The sequence below is a fragment of the Mustelus asterias genome, chromosome 16 (genome assembly GCF_964213995.1).
Source record: "Mustelus asterias chromosome 16, sMusAst1.hap1.1, whole genome shotgun sequence".
Classification (NCBI taxonomy): domain Eukaryota; kingdom Metazoa; phylum Chordata; class Chondrichthyes; order Carcharhiniformes; family Triakidae; genus Mustelus; species Mustelus asterias.
Genome location: NC_135816.1, coordinates 10,230,897 through 10,248,500, shown reverse-complemented (window position 1 = coordinate 10,248,500; position 17,604 = coordinate 10,230,897). Strand labels below are relative to the sequence as shown.

General features: G+C 49.3%; 1 protein-coding gene across 1 annotated transcript in view; it reads right to left on the bottom strand.

The window, feature by feature from the left end:
* The window catches only part of dctn4 (dynactin 4), a 54,991-nt gene that overhangs the window by 13,087 nt on the left and 24,300 nt on the right, over positions 1 to 17,604 (bottom strand). The window contains exons 8-9 of the mRNA XM_078231778.1: positions 10,753 to 10,862; positions 4,309 to 4,382 (exon numbers count right to left, since the gene is read on the bottom strand). Of these exons, the coding sequence (XP_078087904.1) occupies positions 4,309 to 4,382; positions 10,753 to 10,862 (184 nt within the window). The remainder of the gene's footprint in view (positions 1 to 4,308; positions 4,383 to 10,752; positions 10,863 to 17,604) is intronic.

Below are 17,604 nucleotides of genomic sequence, written 5' to 3'. Positions count from 1 at the left end.
CCAGGTTCCCTTGTACATCAACATTTCCCAATCTATCTCCATTTAAATAATACTCTGCCATTCTGTTTCTCTGTCCAAAGTGGATCACTTCACATTTATCCACATTATATCACATCTGCCATGTATTTTCCCACTCACTCAACTTGTCTAAATCATCGTGAAGCCTCTCAACATCCCCCTGACCACTCAAACAAGTTTCATGTCATCAGCAAACTTGGAAATATTACTTTTGATTCCCTTTTCCAAATGTCTAATTCTAGTTTCTATGACTGTGTTTCAATAGCCACTGGCACTAATGCATCCCATATTCTAATATTGGGCAGTACCACATTTCCTTTAAACTCCCCGTGTTAGATTTACTTCAGCCCTCTTGCCTGAGAACGCTGTGGCTTCAAGTCACATTCCAGGGATTTGAGCTCATACTCCTGGCTAAGGGGGTGCTGCAATGACGAGATGCTGTCTTTCAGATGAGATATTGAGGCCATAAGACATAGGAGCAGAATTAGGCCACTCGGCCCATCGAGTCTGCTCCGCCATTCAATCATGGTGATATTTTTCTCATCCCCATTCTCCTGCCTTTACCCCATAACCCCGGATCCCCTTATCAATCAAGAACCTGAACCCCTCTCCCCCCAATTGGGTAAAATATATTACAGGCACTGCACAAACTGTCAGTTCTCCCGATATCTGAGTCAAGACCACCCTCCTCATCAGAACCAGAAAAGAAGTTAACTGGTCATTTATCTCATTGCTACTGATGGGACCTTTGTGCACAAATTGCAAGGTGCCAGACAGTCATTGTGGTGTCCTGTGGGACAAATATAAATACAAGGGTTGTTTGCTAAGCTTACTAAAGAATCAAAAATTATCTGTTATCAGTTCGCTAACCAATGGAAATAACCTGGCACTATCTACCCTCTCAATTCTTATGACTACAACTCCTCCTTTAATCTTCCCCATTGACTCAATTTTCTTCAAGTTGATTTCTCCAACGCTCATCATCTGTGAAGCCACATTGTACGTGTCCCACACACAGCTCCAATAGCCTTTCTGTACGGTGATGGAATGTCAAAAGTTGCACACAGCACTCCCAACAGCAGTCTATCCAATGTCATGTTGATGAATCAGCCTCGTGAAGTGACAGCAACATAGATTCACTAGATATTAGGTTCTCAGCATTAATGGTGCGACACTGGGACTGGCAGCATCTTCCATCCACTGCCACACTGGGCCGAGGCCTGCTAGTCCTGTAAAGATGTTTATCTTGGAGGTAAAGTGGCAGCAATCCAAAATTGCTGCTACAGTATCGCACTTGCATGTTCGAAGTGAACAAGATGTAAGTAACAATCAAAGGCACCGAGGACCAAACGCAGTTACAATTCAGCTCTGTCTGAAAGGCCATGTTGGAGAAAATTGATGAGTGACTGTAAACACTCTTGGTAATAAAAGCCACAGGCAGACAGATGTTTAACACACACACACAGTGCTCTGACTGACTCCAGGTCAATAAACCCAAGGCGCGGTTCAGGTCTGCAACACTTTTGGCTTTCAAATGGATTTAGGCAAAACAGTGGGTCTGGGGGTTGGGAGGGGGGGAAAGCACGTGAACTTAACATGATGGAGAATGAGCTAAAGTCACCAATTTCTGGTTAGAATTGCAAGCGATGTTAATCTAAGGGTCATAGTCACGGAGCTGGATCCTGACCTCCTGCTTGGAGCACAGTGGGATATCAGTAACCGTGCAGTCTTCCGTGACTTGGGTCTCGCACTGTGAGGAGCCCAGCACTGGCTGCAGCGTGGAGCCTGGTTTTACAAAGTGCTCAAAGGCTCTCCCACCCCTCCTGGTCACTTCACATTGTCGAGAAATCGTAACTGCACAAACGGATATTGTGGAGCTGCTGCTCGGGTGTAAAAATGTTACGCTCGTTCTTAAACAAAAAAGGTGCAAAAAATCTTTCCAAGTGCTGAGGTCTCACACTTCCTTACACTATCCAGATGGCCCTGGGCTGTCCAAATGACAGGAAGAAAGTGTAAAAAGGAGACCAACAGGTTTCCTGCAGACTTGCGGTTTATGGCATACCAAATTAGTTTTTAATCAAACCCGACAGGACTCCAAGCAAGTCGTCATTTCTTTCCCCCCAAAATATGGATCTCTGAGAAGCAATCGCCACCTGCAGAAACTGTCAGATGTGTTTTTTAAATCTCCAAAGGTTTAAATACTTGGCCTCACTGATCTATATCCTGGGCTCAGTTCAGACAACAGATTGGCGTATCTCTAATGAACAAGTATATTAGCACAGTTGATGTGATGGAAGTCACGCAATGGTTGACCAAGTCACCTCCACTCATTCAGCATTTGCAAAGAAATCATTTCCCGGTTTCTCCAACTGAAAGGTGGCATTCCCATAGTGGTTAACTGCAGGTTAAAACCCCTACTGCAAGAGGCTTCTCTATACTGACTGTGTGGACAGGTTACCCCAAAACTACAATGGGACTTCCACCTCCAGCCTGACGATCTGTTTTAAGCTTTTCAGGAATTAAAAGATTCCAATTTGCCTTTGTTCTGCCTCGCGCGCAGATAGGAAGGTGTCGCGCTGTACCGCATAGCTGAGACATTTCTACAATCTCTCTCTAATCTCTCGTTACTCTATACAACTCTGGCACATCATACATCTTAGCTCCAGATTCTGTTCATACAAAATGTTGAACTGTAATATTTAATTTCAACGCTGCTTTACTGGAATACAATTTTTGACCTAACCACTTTCTTGCCAACCTAGTTAGCTTGAAAAGCACAATGGCTAATTTGAAAAACTGGCTTAGTTAACCATAGTCAAAATCTACCCGCCCAGAATCCCACATTCACCGCTCTCACCCCACACAGCTCTCCATCCTCTCTTACCCACACATTCCCTGTGCTCTTGTCACTTGGCCCTGGAAATTCTCCCTTTCAAATTCCTCCATGTCCCACACACATTCCCACAGTTCCTCTGCCCATTCCAGGACCAGCTCATTCCTCAGCACCTGCTCGGTTATAACTGGCCACACTTTTAATTACTCTGCCCCACCTTGGGGGAACACTCTCCCTAAATCCCGAGATGACTCGGAACAGCTATGATTCCTTCCTAATGCCTGCTCTTCGTCAAGGAACTCTGATCCCAACCTGTGACTCAATGTAGTATTACAACTTGAGTAGAAAACTCCACACAGGTGGCTAAATTCAAACCATTCTCTCAATCTATGCTTGTTCTCACCTACCCTAAATAACAACAGTAACTACACTTCACCGATGGCAAAACTAAGACAAATTAAAAGCAAAATACTGCAGATGCTGCAGATCTGGAAAAGAAACAAAGTTTTGGAAAAGCTCAGATCTGGCAGCATCCGTGGGGAGAGAAACAGAGTTAACATTTCGAGTCCTATATGACTCAAAATGGAATAGGGCCTGGGTGGAATGTGCTCAGTGCAGACTCGATGATTCTATGTCGACTCCTCTTAGGAACTGAAACTCTTTCAGACATCCTGAGATTGCGAAAGGTTCAGTAGAGATATTTTTCGCACAGCACTTAAACTGCAGCCTGTTCAAAATGTACAAAAAAGTAAACAAACACCACCCAAAGCAAACCCAATAACTCATTTATCTCAATGCCGTGTCCAATGTTTTATTCAGTATTTTCAAGTCCTGTGCAAAGATCTCAGGAATATTTCTGTTGGGTGCAACAAGTCACTAAACAAACACGGATTATTTTTTTGGTTTTAAAAGGTTTCTAGACAATTAGGGATGGGCAATAAATGCCAGCCAGGTCCACATCCTTTAAAGCAATTTTTAAAACTTAAACAGTCATTTTCGATTAGAGAAATATTAAAAATTACAGAAGTATAGGACAGGGAGGGTCAGATTGTTTCCAATGTGTGAAGAGGTTTTAGACTAACAGGACGCTGGTGTTAAGATTGAATGAAAGATTTAGGGTAAAGGGAGCAAGATAAATCTTGCACATGGAGAGTTGGGAGGCTGGGGAATGAATCAGAAACCATGGCATCATGTAACAAGAGGTTAAATAGGGAAAGCAGAGGAATGGAGGGGGAAGCGAAGGAATGTTGGAACAGGGCGGGCACACGGGATTAGGACTACCCCGGTGAGGGATAAACAGCACCATTTCTGTGTTGCAGTTGCGATCTAACTTGTATAACACTTGAGACCATGAGTTTTTAATTCCATTCTGTAGGGCCAGACTTCCCCCTCCCACCAATGAGCAGCACAGCATGGAATCGAAAGCCAAGTCTCAGCGTGAAGAACCATATACTCACACAGCCACCAGCTGGATCTTGAACTTGATGGAAGTCGGGTTAAATTCAGGCTTACTCAAATTGTGTTCACATTTCTGCAATGGTCAGGAGAAGGAAAAACACAAACTCAAACCAAAGATTTGGAAACAAAATCTCCAAAGACAACATCTGCCCCAGTTTGTAAGTTATATCTGATAGCTCTGAACAGATACCCCCTCTCCACACACAATTAGCAATTATATTTTAAACCACAATTGTCAAGGTGCTTTGGAAAGTCAGGAGAATCTCAACTCCACCCGCACCTCAGAAAGGATTCTTTCAGAGCTTGACTTCTCGGAATACGATGCGGGAATAACTAAGTTGCTATGCCAGTTAACCCCTTGCGTGCTCAACAATCTTTAGCACAACTGCTAAAGCCGCCTTTGGCAGTTTTGCGGAAGAGTTGCTGAAATTTCTGAAACATTGTGGGAGAATTTCCAGGATCTAGTACATCGTCGTGGCCACACTGAGCACCATAACTCTCAACATCTTTTTTTAATATTCATTCGTGGGACATGGGCATCGCTGGCTGGGCCAGCATTTATTGCCCATCCCTAGTTGCCCTTGAGAAGGTGGTGGTGAGCTGCCTGATTGAATCGCTGCAGTCCACGTGCTGTGGGTTGATCCACAATGCCATTAGGGAGGGAATTCCAGGATTTTGACCCAGCGACTGCGAAGGAACGGCGATTATATTTCCAAGGAAGGACGGAGAGTGGCTTGGAGGGGAACTTGTAGGTGGTGGTGTTCCCATTTATCTGCTGCCCTTGTCCTTCTAGATGGAAGTGGTCGTGGGTTTGGAAGGTGCTGTCTAAGGATCTTTGGTGAATTGCTGCGGTGCATCTTGTAGATAGTACACACTGCTGCTACTGAGCGTCGGTGGAGGGATTGACTGTTTGCCGATGTGGTGCCAATCAAGCTCGGTCCTGGATGGTGTCGAGCTTCTTGAGTGTTGTTGGAGCTGCACCCATCCAGACAAGTGGGGAGTATTCCATCACACTCCTGACTTGTGCCTTGTAGATGGTGGACAGGCTTTGGGAAGTCAGGTGAATTACTCGCCTCAAGATTCTTAGCCTTCATTCTCAACATGCTTAATTTTCCAACAGGGCTAACTGAGCAACTGCTGCATGAGGTTAGTTCCGAGAGCCATTGTAAAGCATATTATTGTTATTAAATGTTAAGGGCAAAATAAATGCAACTGCTGCTGATTATTTGCCTCCAGTAGCTCAAGGAGAGTTGAAACTGAGAAAATGTCATTGGCTTCCTCCTCCTCCCTCAGCACACTTCCACCCACGACACCCTTTCACAATTCTGGAGCTTCCCTGGTGGGAGGCACCTGTGACTCTTTGACCAGAGAAGACAGTGAGTGAGTCACCATTTGTACTCTACAGAAAAGGACTGATTGTTTAAATGAGAAGGAAGTCAAGCAGGCACGTAACACTACCATCCTTTCCAGTGACCTTCCCCCTCAATTGCTGCTACAGGACTCAGCTTTCGTCAGTGTGGGGAGGATGCTGGAGCCTCGTTGGCTTGCACTGACGGAGCAGCAATTCCAACCTCTCCAGACAACTTGCTTTAGTCCTTTCCTGCCCCTCCTACCAGCCCCACTCCCCCAACCTCAGAACAAACATTCAGTAACTCCCATGTCTGGAGTATAGCAGAAACTGATAGCCAAGTTTCGCACACATGAGGACGGTCTAAACCGGGATGTTGGATTTATGTCACATTATCAGTAACCCCCACAGCTTGCCTCCTGGACTTGCACAATTTCACAAGCTGTACTGTCTGGAGACAATACACATCTCTTTAACCTGTGTTGAATGCTCCCTCCACCCACATTGTCTGTACATTTAAGACCTGGCTGGCTGTAGAGATTTGCATTCTAATCAGTATTCTGTAATTTGATTTCTGTGTCTGTGCCCTGTTTGAGAACAGAGACCACTCCATCTGACGAAGGAGCATTGCTCCGAAAGCTTATGGTATTTGCTACCAAATAAACCTGTTGGACTTTAACCTGGTGTTGTGAGACTTCTTACTGGAGTATAGGAACCAGAAGATGCTGCTGGTGAATTGCATCCCCTCCCCTCACCCTTAATCCAATCACTGAGTCAGAATCTCTCAAATAATACTTACTTCCCCCAAGCCCAGTTTCAGGAACCGTGCAACAGGAGGAATTAGGACAAATGGAAGCCAGTACCACAGCAACCTTCCTTTGATAGACAACACTGATGGGATTTGGGAAAGGAATAAAATCCAGTCCAGTCATACTTCTGAGGTTGGATTTGAGGTACGTCACAGAGTGAGTGTGCCGGGACAGGGGAGAGTGGGCGGCACGGTAGCACAGTGGTTAGCACTGCTGCTTCACAGCTCCAGGGACCTGGGTTCGATTCCCGGCCTGAGTCACTGTCTGTGTGGAGTTTGCACATTCTCCTCGTGTCTGCGTGGGTTTCCTCCGGGTGCTCCGGTTTCCTCCCACACTCCAAAGATGTGCGGTTAGGTTGATTGGCTATGCTACATTGCCCCTTAGTGTCCTGGGATGCGTAAATTAGAGGGATTAGCGGGTCATATGTAGGGATATGGGGATAGGGCCTGGGTGGGATTGTGGTCGGTGCAGACTCGATGGGCTTTCAGCACTGTAGGGTTTCTATGATTCTCTATGATTCTATGAGCTCTGCACAACCTCATTATTATGTCGTCTGAAGTATCATAAAGTTCCACTCTGTCAGGAATGTCTAACGTGCAGAGCTTGTGGCCTTCTCTCCAATATTTACAGCTCTCTGCACGCATCTTTCGTCTCTATTCATAAGACCATAAGACATAGGAGCGGAAGTAAGGCCATTCGGCCCATCGAGTCCACTCCACCATTCAATCATGGTTGATTTCAACTCCATTTACCCGCTCTCTCCCCATAGCCCTTAATTCCTCGAGAAATCAAGAATTTATCAATTTCTGTCTTGAAGACGCTCAACGTCTCGGCCTCCACAGCCCTCTGTGGCAATGAATTCCACAGACCCACCACTCTCTGGCTGAAGAAATTTCTCCTCATCTCTGTTCTAAAGTGACTCCCTTTTATTCTAAGGCTGTGCCCCCGCGTCCTAGTCTCCCCTGTTAATGGAAACAACTTCCCTACGTCCATCCTATCTAAGCCGTTCATTATCTTGTAAGTTTCTATCAGATCTCCCCTCAACCTCCTAAACTCCAATGAATATAATCCCACGATCCTCAGACGTTCATCGTATGTCAGGCCTACCATTCCTGGGATCATCCGTGTGAATCTCCGCTGGACCCGCTCCAGTGCCAGTATGTCCTTCCTGAGGTGTGGGGCCCAAAATTGCTCACAGTACTCCAAATGGGGCCTAACCAGTGCTTTATAAAGCCTCAGAAGTACATCCCTGCTTTTGTATTCCAAGCCTCTTGAGATAAATGACAACATTACATTTGCTTTCTTAATTACGGACTCAACCTGCAAGTTTACCTTTAGAGAATCCTGGACTAGGACTCCCAAGTCCCTTTGCACTTTAGCATTATGAATTTTGTCACCGTTTAGAAAATAGTCCATGCCTCTATTCTTTTTTCCAAAGTGTACGACCTCGCACTTGCCCACGTTGAATTTCATCAGCCACTTCTTGGACCACTCTCCTAAACTGTCTAAATCTTTCTGCAGCCTCCCCACCTCCTCAATACTACCTGCCCCTCCACCTATCTTTGTGTCATCGGCAAACTTGGCCAGAATGCTCCCAGTCCCGTCATCTAGATCGTTAATATATAAAGAGAACAGCTGTGGCCCCAACACTGAACCCTGCGGGACACCACTTGTCACCGGTTGCCATTCTGAGAAAGAACCTTTTATCCCAACTCTCTGCCTTCTGTCTGACAGCCAATCGTCAATCCATGTTAGTACCTTGCCTCGAATACCATGGGCCCTTATTTTACTCAGCAGTCTCCCGTGAGGCACCTTGTCAAAGGCCTTTTGGAAGTCAAGATAGATAACATCCATTGGCTCTCCTTGGTCTAACCTATTTGTTATCTCTTCAAAGAACTCTAACAGGTTTGTCAGGCACGACCTCCCCTTACTAAATCCATGCTGACTTGTCTTAATCCGACCCTGCACTTCCAAGAATTTAGAAATCTCATCCTTAACGATGGATTCTAGAATTTTGCCAACAACTGAGGTTAGGCTAATTGGCCTATAATTTTCCATCTTTTTTCTTGTTCCCTTCTTGAACAGTGGGGTTACAACAGCGATTTTCCAATCCTCTGGGACTTTCCCTGACTCCAGTGACTTTTGAAAGATCATAACTAACGCCTCCACTATTTCTTCAGCTATCTCCTTTAGAACTCTAGGATGTAGCCCATCTGGGCCCGGAGATTTATCAATTTTCAGACCTTTTAGTTTCTCTAGCACTTTCTCCTTTGTGATGGCAACCATATTCAACTCTGCCCCCTGACTTTCCTGAATTGTTGGGATATTACTCATGTCTTCTACTGTGAAGACTGACGCAAAGTACTTATTAAGTTCCTCAGCTATTTCCTTGTCTCCCATCACTAGATTACCAGCGTCATTTTGGAGCGGCCCAATGTCTACTTTTGCCTCCCGTTTGTTTTTAATGTATTTAAAGAAACTTTTACTATCATTCCTAATGTTACTGGCTAGCCTACCTTCATATTTGATCCTCTCCTTCCTTATTTCTCTCTTTGTTATCCTCTGTTTGTTTTTATAGCCTTCCCAATCTTCTGACTTCCCACTACTCTTTGCCACATTATAGGCTCTCTCTTTTGCCTTGATGCATTCCCTGACTTCCTTTGTCAGCCATGGCTGCCTAATCCCCCCTCTGATAACCTTTCTTTTGTTTGGGATGAACCTCTGCACTGTGTCCTCAATTACTCCCAGAAACTCCTGCCATTGCTGTTCTACTGTCTTTCCCATTAGGCTCTGCTTCCAGTCGATTTTTGTCAGTTCCTCCCTCATGCGCCTGTAATTACCTTTATTTAACTGTAGAACCTTCACATCTGATTCTGCCTTCCTTCTTTCAAATTGCAGACTGAATTCTACCATATTATGATCACTGCTTCCTAAGTGTTCCCTTACTTTAAGATCTTTTATCACGTCTGGCTCATTACATAACACTAAGTCCAGAATAGCCTGTTCCCTCGTGGGCTCCATCACAAGCTGTTCCAAAAAGCCATCCTGTAAACATTCAATGAATTCCCTTTCTTTGGGTCCACTGGCAACATTATTTACCCAGTCCACCTGCATATTGAAATCCCCCATGATCACTGTGACCTTGCCTTTCTGACATGCCCTTTCTATTTCGTGGTGCATTTTGTGCCCCTGGTCCTGACCACTGTCAGGAGGCCTGTACATAACTCCCATTATGGTTTTTTTGCCTTTGTGGTTCCTCAACTCTACCCACACAGACTCCACATCGTCTGACCCTATGTCGTTTAGTGCTATTGATTTAATTTCATTTCTAATTAACAAGGCAACCCCACCCCCTCTACCCACCCCTCTGTCTTTTCGATAGGTTGTGAATCCCTGGATGTTTAACTGCCAGTCCTGAACCCCCTGCAACCACGTCTCTGTGATGCCTACCACATCATACCTGCCAGTCACAATCTGGGCCACAAGCTCATCTATCTTGTTCCGGACACTGCGGGCATTTAAATATAGCACCTTTAATTCTGCCCTCCATCATTAACCCTTTTGTCATTTAATCACTTCTGCCCTCCAGCCTATCTGAGATTTTCTTCTTCACATAGAACGAACTGGATAAAAACTAAATGTTCGGTCCAAACTGCCCACGTTGGTGTATATTGTCCACACGAGCCTGCAGTCATTGGTCTGAATCTAGTCTTACCCTTTTGTTCTTTGCCTGACCTCCCTCTCCACTCTCCCACTTGTTTTAAAGCTGTTCATGACTAACTTTCCAGTTCTAATGACAGATCTCTGACCTGAAATGTAAACTCTGGTTTCTGTCTCTTTCTCCACAGGGGTTGTCTGACCTGCTGAGTGTTTCCAGCTTTTTTTCTGTTCTTACTCCAGTGTTTAAAAACCTGTGCTGGGAGTGCTTGATCCTGAGGTCGCTTCACAAGCCTGGAGAGTCTAGTAGAGACTCCAACTGTCTCTGAAGTCAGCCACGAGTTGTGAATCTTTGAAAATCTCTAGCTCAGAAGGGCCCTTTGAATGTTCAGTTGTTGAGTAAATACCAGATTGAGGTCCATAGAATTTTGGACACTTAAAGGAATCAAACGATTTGAGAATAGGGCGAGGAAGTGGAGTTGTGGAGCAGAGGAGCAGACGCAAGGGGCCATCTGGCCTCATCCTGCTCCTATTATGTTCTTTGAAACATTCATATCCATCCTCTCTTGTCCCACAGTAAATAACTCACCTGCCCACCCCATAGACACCCAGTTCCCCACCGGACCTACCCGACAACGCAGCGAGCGCTTTATCAGGAGATGCTTGTGCTTTGGGTACAACTGGGAAGCAGAGATTGGCTGAAAGTCTGGCTGCAACAGTCGCTGATGAAGGGTGGTCACTGCACAGATTAAAACAAAGAGACAGATTAACAGATTACTCCACCTGCCCCTTTCACTCACTATTTAGAATCATAGACTAAATACAGCTCAGGCAGCTGCAATTCAGCCTGACGTGTCCATGTTTGCTCTTTGCAAGGTCAACTCAGCTACTCCCACCGCCTGGCCTTTTCCCCCGTAGCCCTGCAAATTATTTCTCTTCAGGTACATGTCCAATACTTTTTGATACTCAGGCACTTAGAAACTTGCCCTGAGTCCATTCATGGTGTGAAATCAGGCTGCAGACACTCTCCAACAGCTAATTTAACCCACCAATTCATCACAGAATTCACATAGCATCCATAATACCATCCTGCCACCTGGTTAAGTGTGTATACGGAGCCAGGGCCCAGGAGTCAGCAAGCTATGCCAGGTGATTTCAGCTGGGAAAGTGGTAAAGATGCTGGGACTGCGCTCAGTAACACCTGATTGCAGGTTGAGGAATCGACCCAGTGTTCTACTCTCAATAACTAAACTCACAGGAAAAGAGCAGACTGTGCAGGGGCAGGATCAGATCCTGCAGTGTGTACACACACTGGACAGGGGCAGGATCAGATCCTGCAGTGTGTACACACGCACTGTACAGGGGCAGGATCAGATCCTGCAGTGTGTACACACTGGGCAAGGGCAGGATCAGATCCTGCAGTGTGTACACACTGGGCAAGGGCAGGATCAGATCCTGCAGTGTGTACACACACTGGGCAAGGGCAGGATCAGATCCTGCAGTGTGTACACACACTGGACAGGGGCAGGATCAGATCCTGCAGTGTGTACACACACTGGACAGGGGCAGGATCAGATCCTGCAGTGTGTACACACACTGGGCAAGGGCAGGATCAGATCCTGCAGTGTGTACACACACTGGGCAAGGGCAGGATCAGATCCTGCAGTGTGTACACACGCACTGTACAGGGGCAGGATCAGATCCTGCAGTGTGTACACACACTGGGCAAGGGCAGGATCAGATTCTGCAGTGTGTACACACACTGGTTAAGGGCAGGATCAGATCCTGCAGTGTGTACACACACTGGGCAAGGGCAGGATCAGATTCTGCAGTGTGTACACACACTGGTTAAGGGCAGGATCAGATCCTGCAGTGTGTACACACACTGGGCAAGGGCAGGATCAGATCCTGCAGTGTGTACACACACTGGGCAAGGGCAGGATCAGATCCTGCAGTGTGTACACACACTGGGCAAGGGCAGGATCAGATCCTGCAGTGTGTACACACACTGGGCAAGGGCAGGATCAGATCCTGCAGTGTGTACACACACTGGGCAAGGGCAGGATCAGATCCTGCAGTGTGTACACACACTGGGCAAGGGCAGGATCAGATCCTGCAGTGTGTATACACACACTGGGCAGGGGCAGGGTCAGATCCTGCAGTGTGTACACACACACTGGGCAGGGGCAGGATCAGATCCTGCAGTGTGTACACACACACTGGGCAAGGGCAGGATCAGATCCTGCAGTGTGTACACACACACTGGGCAAGGGCAGGATCAGATCCTGCAGTGTGTACACACACACTGGGCAAGGGCAGGATCAGATCCTGCAGTGTGTACACACACACTGGGCAAGGGCAGGATCAGATCCTGCAGTGCGTACACACACACTGGGCAGGGGCAGGATCAGATCCTGCAGTGTGTACACACACTGGGCAGGGGCAGGATCAGATCCTGCAGTGCGTACACACTGGGCAAGGGCAGGATCAGATCCTGCAGTGTGTACACACACTGGTTAAGGGCAGGATCAGATCCTGCAGTGTGTACACACACTGGGCAAGGGCAGGATCAGATCCTGCAGTGTGTACACACACTGGGCAGGGGCAGGATCAGATCCTGCAGTGTGTACACACACTGGGCAGGGGCAGGATCAGATCCTGCAGTGTGTACACACACACTGGGCAGGGGCAGGATCAGATCCTGCAGTGTGTACACACACACTGGGCAAGGGCAGGATCAGATCCTGCAGTGTGCACACACACACTGGGCAAGGGCAGGATCAGATCCTGCAGTGTGCACACACACACTGGGCAGGATCAGATCCTGCAGTGTGCACACACACACTGGGCAGGATCAGATCCTGCAGTGTGTACACACGCACTGGGCAAGGGCAGGATCAGATCCTGCAGTGTGTACACACACTGGGCAGGGGCAGGATCAGATCCTGCAGTGTGTACACACACACTGGGCAGGGGCAGGATCAGATCCTGCAGTGTGTACACACACACTGGGCAAGGGCAGGATCAGATCCTGCAGTGTGCACACACACACTGGGCAAGGGCAGGATCAGATCCTGCAGTGTGCACACACACACTGGGCAGGATCAGATCCTGCAGTGTGCACACACACACTGGGCAGGATCAGATCCTGCAGTGTGTACACACGCACTGGGCAAGGGCAGGATCAGATCCTGCAGTGTGTACACACACTGGGCAGGGGCAGGATCAGATCCTGCAGTGTGTACACACACACTGGGCAAGGGCAGGATCAGATCCTGCAGTGTGTACACACACTGGGCAGGATCAGATCCTGCAGTGTGTACACACACTGGGCAGGATCAGATCCTGCAGTGTGTACACACACTGGGCAGGGGCAGGATCAGATCCTGCAGTGTGTACACACACTGGGCAGGGGCAGGATCAGATCCTGCAGTGTGTACACACACTGGGCAGGGGCAGGATCAGATCCTGCAGTGTGTACACACACTGGGCAGGGGCAGGATCAGATCCTGCAGTGTGTACACACACACTGGGCAAGGGCAGGATCAGATCCTGCAGTGTGTACACACACTGGGCAAGGGCAGGATCAGATCCTGCAGTGTGTACACACACACTGGGCAGGGGCAGGATCAGATCCTGCAGTGTGTACACACACACTGGGCAGGGGCAGGATCAGATCCTGCAGTGTGTACACACACTGGTTAAGGGCAGGATCAGATCCTGCAGTGTGTACACACACACTGGGCAGGGGCAGGATCAGATCCTGCAGTGTGCACACACACACTGGGCAAGGGCAGGATCAGATCCTGCAGTGTGTACACACACACTGGGCAGGGGCAGGATCAGATCCTGCAGTGTGTACACACACACTGTGCAGGGGCAGGATCAGATCCTGCAGTGTGTACACACACACTGGGCAAGGGCAGGATCAGATCCTGCAGTGTGTACACACACACTGGGCAGGGGCAGGATCAGATCCTGCAGTGCGTACACACACTGGGCAAGGGCAGGATCAGATCCTGCAGTGTGTACACACACACTGGGCAGGATCAGATCCTGCAGTGCGTACACACACACTGGGCAAGGGCAGGATCAGATCCTGCAGTGTGTACACACACACTGGGCAGGGGCAGATCCTGCAGTGCGTACACACACACTGGGCAGGGGCAGGATCAGATCCTGCAGTGTGTACACACACACTGGGCAGGGGCAGGATCAGATCCTGCAGTGTGTACACACACACTGGGCAGGGGCAGGATCAGATCCTGCAGTGTGTACACACACACTGGGCAGGGGCAGGATCAGATCCTGCAGTGTGTACACACACTGGGCAGGGGCAGGATCAGATCCTGTAGTGCGTACACACACACTGGGCAGGGGCAGATCCTGCAGTGTGTACACACACACTGGGCAAGGGCAGGATCAGACCCTGCAGTGTGTACACACACTGGGCAAGGGCAGGATCAGATCCTGCAGTGTGTACACACACTGGGCAGGGGCAGGATCAGATCCTGTAGTGCGTACACACACACTGGGCAGGGGCAGATCCTGCAGTGTGTACACACACACTGGGCAAGGGCAGGATCAGATCCTGCAGTGTGTACACACACTGGGCAAGGGCAGGATCAGATCCTGCAGTGTGTACACACACTGGGCAGGGGCAGGATCAGATCCTGCAGTGCGTACACACACTGGGCAGGGGCAGGATCAGATCCTGCAGTGTGTACACACACTGGGCAAGGGCAGGATCAGATCCTGCAGTGTGTACACACACTGGGCAAGGGCAGGATCAGATCCTGCAGTGTGTACACACACTGGGCAAGGGCAGGATCAGATCCTGCAGTGTGTACACACACTGGGCAAGGGCAGGATCAGATCCTGCAGTGTGTACACACACTGGGCAGGGGCAGGATCAGATCCTGTAGTGCGTACACACACACTGGGCAGGGGCAGATCCTGCAGTGTGTACACACACACTGGGCAAGGGCAGGATCAGATCCTGCAGTGTGTACACACACTGGGCAAGGGCAGGATCAGATCCTGCAGTGTGTACACACACTGGGCAAGGGCAGGATCAGATCCTGCAGTGCGTACACACACTGGGCAGGGGCAGGATCAGATCCTGCAGTGTGTACACACACTGGGCAAGGGCAGGATCAGATCCTGCAGTGTGTACACACACTGGGCAAGGGCAGGATCAGATCCTGCAGTGTGTACACACACTGGTTAAGGGCAGGATCAGATCCTGCAGTGTGTACACACACTGGGCAAGGGCAGGATCAGATCCTGCAGTGTGTACACACACTGGACAGGGGCAGGATCAGATCCTGCAGTGTGTACACACACTGGGCAAGGGCAGGATCAGATCCTGCAGTGTGTACACACACTGGGCAGGGGCAGGATCAGATCCTGCAGTGTGTACACACACACTGGGCAGGGGCAGGATCAGATCCTGCAGTGTGTACACACGCACTGGGCAAGGGCAGGATCAGATCCTGCAGTGTGTACACACACACTGGGCAAGGGCAGGATCAGATCCTGCAGTGTGTACACACACACTGGGCAAGGGCAGGATCAGATCCTGCAGTGTGCACACACACACTGGGCAGGATCAGATCCTGCAGTGTGCACACACACACTGGGCAGGATCAGATCCTGCAGTGTGTACACACACACTGGGCAGGATCAGATCCTGCAGTGTGTACACACACACTGGGCAGGATCAGATCCTGCAGTGTGTACACACACACTGGACAGGGGCAGGATCAGATCCTGCAGTGTGTACACACACACTGGGCAAGGGCAGGATCAGATCCTGCAGTGTGTACACACACTGGGCAGGGGCAGGATCAGATCCTGCAGTGTGTACACACACACTGGGCAGGGGCAGGATCAGATCCTGCAGTGTGTACACACACTGGGCAGGGGCAGGATCAGATCCTGCAGTGTGTACACACACACTGGGCAGGGGCAGGATCAGATCCTGCAGTGTGTACACACACACTGGGCAAGGGCAGGATCAGATCCTGCAGTGTGTACACACACACTGGGCAAGGGCAGGATCAGATCCTGCAGTGTGTACACACACACTGGGCAAGGGCAGGATCAGATCCTGCAGTGTGTACACACACACTGGGCAGGGGCAGGGTCAGATCCTGCAGTGCGTACACACACTGGGCAGGATCAGATCCTGCAGTGTGTACACACACTGGGCAGGATCAGATCCTGCAGTGTGTACACACACTGGGCAAGGGCAGGATCAGATCCTGCAGTGTGTACACACACTGGGCAGGGGCAGGATCAGATCCTGCAGTGTGTACACACACTGGGCAAGGGCAGGATCAGATCCTGCAGTGTGTACACACACTGGGCAAGGGCAGGATCAGATCCTGCAGTGTGTACACACACTGGGCAGGGGCAGGATCAGATCCTGCAGTGTGTACACACACTGGTTAAGGGCAGGATCAGATCCTGCAGTGTGTACACACACTGGGCAAGGGCAGGATCAGATCCTGCAGTGTGTACACACACTGGGCAGGGGCAGGATCAGATCCTGCAGTGTGTACACACACACTGGACAGGGGCAGGATCAGATCCTGCAGTGTGTACACACACTGTGCAGGGGCAGGATCAGATCCTGCAGTGTGTACACACACTGGGCAAGGGCAGGATCAGATCCTGCAGTGTGTACACACGCACTGGACAGGGGCAGGATCAGATCCTGCAGTGTGTACACACACTGGGCAAGGGCAGGATCAGATCCTGCAGTGTGTACACACACTGGGCAAGGGCAGGATCAGATCCTGCAGTGTGTACACACACTGTGCAGGGGCAGGATCAGATCCTGCAGTGTGTACACACACTGGGCAAGGGCAGGATCAGATCCTGCAGTGTGTACACACACTGGGCAAGGGCAGGATCAGATCCTGCAGTGTGTACACACACTGGGCAGGGGCAGGATCAGATCCTGCAGTGTGTACACACACACTGGGCAGGGGCAGGATCAGATCCTGCAGTGTGTACACACACACTGGGCAAGGGCAGGATCAGATCCTGTAGTGTGTACACACACACTGGGCAAGGGCAGGATCAGATCCTGCAGTGCGTACACACACACTGGGCAGGGGCAGGATCAGATCCTGCAGTGCGTACACACACACTGGGCAAGGGCAGGATCAGATCCTGCAGTGTGTACACACACTGGACAGGGGCAGGATCAGATCCTGCAGTGTGTACACACACACTGGGCAGGGGCAGGATCAGATCCTGCAGTGTGTACACACACTGGGCAAGGGCAGGATCAGATCCTGCAGTGTGTACACACACTGGGCAGGGGCAGGATCAGATCCTGCAGTGTGTACACACACACTGGGCAGGGGCAGGATCAGATCCTGCAGTGTGTACACACACTGGGCAAGGGCAGGATCAGATCCTGCAGTGTGTACACACACTGGACAAGGGCAGGATCAGATCCTGCAGTG